This window comes from Doryrhamphus excisus, chromosome 22 (assembly GCF_030265055.1).
Source record: "Doryrhamphus excisus isolate RoL2022-K1 chromosome 22, RoL_Dexc_1.0, whole genome shotgun sequence".
Classification (NCBI taxonomy): Eukaryota; Metazoa; Chordata; class Actinopteri; order Syngnathiformes; family Syngnathidae; genus Doryrhamphus; species Doryrhamphus excisus.
This window is the reverse complement of record NC_080487.1, coordinates 2751789-2758544: the sequence shown is the minus strand read 5'-3', so window position 1 is coordinate 2758544 and position 6756 is coordinate 2751789. Positions and strand designations below refer to the sequence as shown.

Here is a 6756-nt window from a genome sequence, read left to right as displayed (position 1 = left end):
AGTTGTATGTGCCTCACGTGGGATGTAATGACGGTGCATTCAATGCACCTGGGGAACAGCATATGGAGCTATGTTTAACCTTAATAAAAAAAAAACAGCGCTTGCATCGGATTTCACCGATACCCACAAACGCATCGCGATGAATCTAGATTTCACCATCGCACTCTCATCGCGCACGATGCATGGATCAATATCGATTATTTTCCACACCCATAACATACACATGCATATGTACAATAGTGTTGTGAAAATTTTCAGATTTCTTATTTGTCACACTTAAATGTTTCAGATCATCAGACATTTTCGTTGATTTGTTGTATTTGCATATTTGTGATGCCTTGCATTATCCGTGACTGTGTTGTTCTAGTTAATCTATCATAGTGGTGAAACGTGTTGGCATCGTGTCATGTTTAATTCATCCACTAGAGGTCGCCAGAGATACGCCTAAACTACAATTACATCTGTTTAGTCACATTTCAGACTAAATGTAAACATTTAGTCAGGGGGATTTCCCCCTCCCTTAATAATGCTAAAAAGGTTTCATTTCAAAACAGTATTTTATGTTCAGTTGTGTTGTCATTGACTAATATTTACATTTTTTGATGATCTTGAACATTTCAGTGCAAAAACTAAGAAATCAGAGAGGGCAAAAACTCGGGGTGATTATCACCAGTCTTTGCTGCCCTCTAGTGGAGACTCATAGAATACAATAGCTTTTATAGTGCTTGAGGTTCTGATTATTAAGAAGGCTTTCAATTGGTTGGAGGTGTGCTCCATTATAATAAACAACTATGGAGTAAACCCCAGCATGTGCTTGAGTTCACAGACTATGGTATAATTCATCAGCAAAAACATTTATTAAAAGCTAAAATGTTTAATGGCTACATCTAATTTTTTGACTGACCCGGTTCTTGTGTTAAAGTGCACAAATGGTACTTCCCTTATGTTGCAGGCAGTGTGATTTTTTGAGAAAGAAGCACTGGTACACTCCTAAACCCCAGTTGTGCCCGATTGCATTGCAACTTCTTTCAAGCCTGCATCGCTCCTTCGAGAAAGCTACCAGCAAGCTCTTAGGGAACGGTTTCCGGACGTGTTGGAATCACTATAGGAGGCCTGTTGAATGCCTCCACGAGCTTCATCTTATCTGTTTGACACGTATCCAGGCAGTCCTCACATAGGTTGCACGCCTTGACCAGATAAAACATCTTCGGGGGCTTAGGTGGTGGCACAGCGGGTGTGGGCGGGATAATGGGATTCCTGTCCAGGTTGGCTTTCTTCAGATTTTGCAGCCCCCCGAGGCACTTGGGGACGCGAGTGAATTTGTTGTCAGAGAGACCGATGTAGGTGAGCTCCTTCAATTCACCAATAGTGGTGGGAAGTGTTTGAAGCAGGTTGAGGCCCAGGTGGAGCGTTTGGAGATTCTGCAGCTGGCCGAGCTCCTTGGGGACGTGTGTTAGACGGTTGTTGCAGCAATTTAAAAAAACAAGGTTTTTCAGTTGGCCGATAGACGGAGGGAGCACCTCTAGCTGCAGTCAAAAAACAGACCAGTCAACATCATGTTGATTTGTAATTGAACTCGTTTTAAAAAATGCATAAATAAGCAAATTTAGCTATTTTTAAAAAGCATTTTTTAGCATAAAAACAGCTAAACAAACTGAAATACATATACAGTGAAGAAAATAAGTATTTGAACACCCTGCTATTTTGCTATTTCTCCCACTTAGAAATCATGGAGGGGTCTGAAATTTTCATCGTAGGTGCATGTCCACTGTGAGAGAGATAAACTAAAAAGAAAAATCCAGAAATCACAATGCATGATTTTTTAACAATTTATTTGTGTGATACAGCTGCAAATAAGTATTTGAACACCTGAGAAAATGAATGTTAATATTTGGTACAGTAGCCTTTGTTTGCTATTACAGAGGTCAAACGTTTCCTGTAGTTTTTCACCAGGTTTGCACACACTGCAGGAGGGATCTTGGCCCACTCCTCCACACAGATCTTCTCTAGATCAGTCAGGTTTCTGGGCTGTCGCTGAGAAACACGGAGTTTGAGCTCCCTCCAAAGATTTTCGATTGGGTTCAGGTCTGGAGACTGGCTGGGCCATGCTAGAACCTTGATATGCTTCTTACGGAGCCACTCCTTGGTTTTCCTGGCTGTGTGCTTCGGGTCGTTGTCGTGTTGGAAGACCCAGCCACGACCCATCTTCAATGCTCTGACAGAGGGAAGGAGGTTGTTCCCCAAAATCTCACAATACACGGCCCCAGTCATCCTCTCTTTAATGCAGTGCACTCGTCCTGTCCCATGTGCAGAAAAACACCCCCAAAGCATGATGCTACCACCCCCATGCTTCACAGTAGGGATGGTGTTCTTCGGATTGTACTCTTCATTCTTCTTCCTCCAAACACGCTTATTGGAATTATGACCAAAAAGTTCTATTTTGGTCTCATCTGACCATAAAACTTTCTCCCATGACTCCTCTGTATCATCCAAATGGTCATATGCAAACTTAAGACGGGCCTTGACATGTGCTGGTTTAAGCAGGGGAACCTTTCGTGCCATGCATGATTTCACATCATGACGTCTTAGTGTATTACCTACAGTAACCTTGGAAACGGTGGTCCCAGCTCTTTTCAGGTCATTGACCAAGTCCTGTCGTGTAGTTCTGGGCTGATTCCTCACCTTTCTTAGAATCACTGAGACCCCACGAGGTGATATCTTGCATGGGGCTCCACTCCGATTGAGATTGACCGTCATGTTTAGCTTCTTCCATTTTCTAATGATAGCTCCAACAGTGGACCTTTTTTCACCAAGCTGCTTGGTAATTGCTCCGTAGCCCTTTCCAGCCTTGTGGAGGTGTACAATTTTGTCTCTGGTGTCTTTGGACAGCTCTTTGGTCTTCGCCATGTTACAAGTTAAAGTCTTACTGATTGTATGGGGTGGACAGGTGTCTTTATGCAGCTAACGACCTCAAACAGGTGCATCTGATTCAGGATGATACATGGAGTGCAGGTGGACTTCTAATGGGCAGACTAACAGGTCTTTCAGGGTCAGAATTCTAGATGATACACAGGTGTTCAAATACTTATTTGCAGCTGTATCACACAAATAAATTGTTAAAAAATCATGCATTGTGATTTCTGGATTTTTCTTTTTAGTTTATCTCTCTCACAGTGGACATGCACCTACGATGAAAATTTCAGACCCCTCCATGATTTCTAAGTGGGAGAAATGGCAAAATAGCAGGGTGTTCAAATACTTATTTTCTTCACTGTACAAAGCATTAAGAAGACAGATTCAATTTATGACTCTAGTATTCTACCCTGGTCACTATGATACTTTTCATGTTTGGTGAGACAAGCACCGGACCTGATTGCTGAAACAACAGGCTTTTATTGCAGGTTTGAATTATTTCCCACAGGGGTACCGCCAAGAATTCTGGACCCCATTAAAAAAAAAATCACCTTGGTGTACAGGCTCAAGTAACTTTGATTCTGTCGGTCTATTTTGCCTATACACACTTATCACTTATAATGTAACACAAAGTATACTTAAAGGTATTCAGTATAAATGTGTTATAAATCCAGCATACTCACATAGTTGCTGTGCAGGTCCAAAATTTGGATTTTGATGAAAACAGTAATAAAGTCAGGAAGCCTCCTAATCAGGTTCCGGCTCAGGTTCAATTCATCGATTTGGCAGACCTTATCGATGCAAGACGGCACTATCGAGAACTCCTTGAAACTGAGATTGAGGCGCTGTTTGCCATCGGGTGTCAGCTGGACACACTTCTGGGCCATTTCCAAGTCGAATATCTTGGCTTTACTTTTTTTGCCTTTCTTCTCCTTAGGCATGCTTCTGCAATGTGATGTACTGTGTTGATAAAAAAAATAAATAATACAAATCAAGTTTTTGTTAAATTTTAATTTAAAAAAAACTGTCTTACCTGCTTTAATGATAGCCGCCAAAGTTCAAGGGGTCAGTGTTGCAAACTCATTTGCCAAACTGTAAATTACATTAAAAAGTCACTGCTGGTTTTAAAGAAATACTCAAGAATGTCACAGTTATTTTGTGCCTGTTATAAACTCAGCTGTGATTTCACTTGAACAAACATACCATTTGTGTTCTTGTGTTTCCAGGCAACTGCTGTCGTTGAACAGAACAGCTACAAAGTACTGTACAAAGGCAGGGAACCTATGGCCCGAGAGCCACACATGGTTCTTTTGATAACTGCATCTGGCTCTCAGGCATTTCTTAACAAGAAATAAGATTTACTTATTTTTTTTTATTTTCATTTACACAAATACAGTCACCACCAACAATAATGTGTACTACATTGTCAAGCTGTGTCGATAGCTGTGTTTAAAGTTGCACGTAAGCTGAGTTCAGGTGCACTGGGAAATTGGAACGTTGAAAATCTTTCAATAGCACAAGTAATTAGAACACCTTGGTCAATTCACAGTTAAGCAAAAAATATGCATTGATGTGCTTTTTATAAAATTGTTATATCATGTATTTCATACTCACAGTGCCGTCCAACGCTTTACTTCCAAATACTGTAATGTAGCTAGCGCTAGCTAAACTGCCCCTTGTTAAACACCTGTTTACGCTCAACTATGAGCGTAAATATTTGAGAATGAGGTGAAATAAACAGCATACCAACCATATTAAGGAGAAATAGCAAAGACCGGACGACGAGTGAGCCACGGCTGATGTAAACGTTATTTATGTGTCTTTAAAGTGAACGATTTCATATGGGTGACGTCACTGCGCTCGCTCACCTAGATTTGTTTATAGGCCCTCGGAAAAAGTTGTAGGTTATTTTACAGCAATTCATATATGTCCATATCTCACTTTAGAAATGGCTGGGCAGGTCTTTGAAACGCGGGTTAAAAAAAACAGCAAAACAAGATTTGTAAGATTGGCGTGCATTTGTTTCAAAGTTGGAGCACAGGTGTGACGTCATTGATATCTAGGAAACGTGATTTCTGACACCAATGGAAACCCCCACAGTAACGGTAGCTAATCAACCACTAGATGGCACTGTTTTGTACTAAATGAGTTTAAGTGAACACTTCACAGGAATACTGCATTTTTGTCACTAGGCCAAAAAAGTTAACAATTGTAGCAAATTATTAATTTATAATAATTCAACGGACGTATGAAGCTACTGAAATAACAAACAACAACAATTAAACAAGAACAGAATCAGCTAGTTACTGACATCTACTGTTATGTTTGCTGTTGACAGTGTTGCCAACTTTTCAGTGAGGCTGTACTGTCATCGACTAATTAGCATATATTTTCATATGCTGTTGTGACAGATGCTGTAGAAAAAAAGCATTAAAAAATGAATTACGTTTAGAACTACAAATAAACTTGACTCGGTTTGTTAATTTTAAAATTGACAATCACATCACTCACAATATAAAATAATTATATTAATATTATATATTATATTAATAATTATATTAATGTAATAAAAGCCTCTCAGTGTATGTGTTAATGCATGATCACAGCATGTATATCAAACCATGCAATGTTGTTTTTTTCATAGTCAAAATAGGTGTGCCCCAATGATGTGCATTGTTAGCTAGCACATGTTAACTCACTTTCTTGCGTTATTGTGCACAGAAAAGGGAAAATATGTGTGTTCATGTTTCACATAAGAATTGTGAATGATGGACAAAATTCCCCCAAAAATGTGCAGTACCCCTATAAGTGCAGGCAAGAGTTATGGCTACCTGGACAATGTTTAAGTAAGGCGGCACCATGGAGGAAGTGGCGTTCATGTGTTTGTCTAAGCTTGGAAATGGATGTGGCTTTCCTGTCCTCAAACTATACGCCTGGTATGTTGTCTTTGCTTCAGGACAACCGCGTTAGGAAGGCCATTCCTTTTGCGGATGCTTGGTCATGATCCAGTTGGGAAGGAAGACCATTTACAATAAAATATGTGGAAAGGTTTTTGTGTGTCTCGCCACGCTGGTATCGATTGGCGTCGAGAGTGTTGGCAATCCTACGAGTGGCAGCGCATATTGGGATAAAAATTCATTGGGATAATAAATGCCAAAAAAAGTCATCTGTATGTACTTCACCTAACACTATTAAAACGGTTATTTTACATAACAGGGGACCTTTAAATCCACCCTCTGCAGTCTCCTGAATCATAGTGCACATAAACATCATAGTGCACGTATGATGTCATGACTTTTGCTGGCTAAAGCCGAAGAGTGAAGAGTGAGCCCGTCTGGTTCTCTTTAGTCTACTTGGCCTTGAGTTCCACGGAAAAGCGGAACATAGCAATACGAGATGGCAGACAAATAAATCCTGCACTCTAATATCCAACTGTGATGCAAGAGTCCAGTAAAGGACGTCATATTTTATATTTTATCTCAATGTTATCGTCTTTAACGGTAGCAATAATAATTATAACAGTGACGTTTCATACTTTTTTTCTGACATCATTATAGTACCTGATAAAAAGGAAGTGGAGTTGTTCCCAAGGATAAAAAAAACAAACAAAACAAGTGATTATTCCGTACCGGACACTAGTTATTGTCCAGTGTCAATCACAGGATGCCAGATTTGAAGCCAGTATCTCATTCTGGCATCCTGTGATTTTCATTCCACGCTTTCATTATGTTCCGTTTTGTCCACTGACACTGCATTTATGCAACCACACAGGACATGGTGTGTGTGTGTGTGTGTGTGTGTGTGTATGAAAAGAGATGATGACATGACACGAGACACGCAGCG

General features: G+C 40.1%; 1 protein-coding gene across 4 annotated transcripts; it reads right to left on the bottom strand.

The window, feature by feature from the left end:
• Positions 1 to 1056: 1056 nt before the first annotated feature.
• On the bottom strand, positions 1057 to 5023 carry lrrc18b (leucine rich repeat containing 18b). Of its 4 annotated transcripts, none has more exons than XM_058061428.1 (5): positions 4528 to 5023; positions 4117 to 4253; positions 3947 to 4005; positions 3597 to 3873; positions 1057 to 1526 (listed from the first exon to the last, which is right to left on the bottom strand). In XM_058061428.1, exons 4-5 carry the CDS (start codon positions 3852 to 3854, stop codon positions 1071 to 1073), a joined length of 714 nt encoding a protein of 237 aa, XP_057917411.1. In that variant the 5' UTR covers positions 3855 to 3873; positions 3947 to 4005; positions 4117 to 4253; positions 4528 to 5023; the 3' UTR covers positions 1057 to 1070. The 4 variants fall into 4 exon arrangements, with proteins under 4 accessions (XP_057917411.1, XP_057917409.1, XP_057917410.1 ...); XM_058061426.1 differs by having other exon boundaries at positions 3597 to 3858; positions 4528 to 5022; XM_058061427.1 differs by having other exon boundaries at positions 3597 to 3858; positions 4664 to 5022.
• Positions 5024 to 6756: the final 1733 nt, after the last annotated feature.

Bases quoted from the DNA above. Each gene is read 5' to 3' on its own strand.
- lrrc18b (XM_058061428.1), bottom strand. From the start codon at position 3,854: ATGCCTAAGGAGAAGAAAGGCAAAAAAAGTAAAGCCAAGATATTCGAC. The intron at 1,527-3,596 runs GTGAGTATGCTG...TTTTGACTGCAG, and splicing joins TGGACCTGCACAGCAACTAT to CTAGAGGTGCTCCCTCCGTC.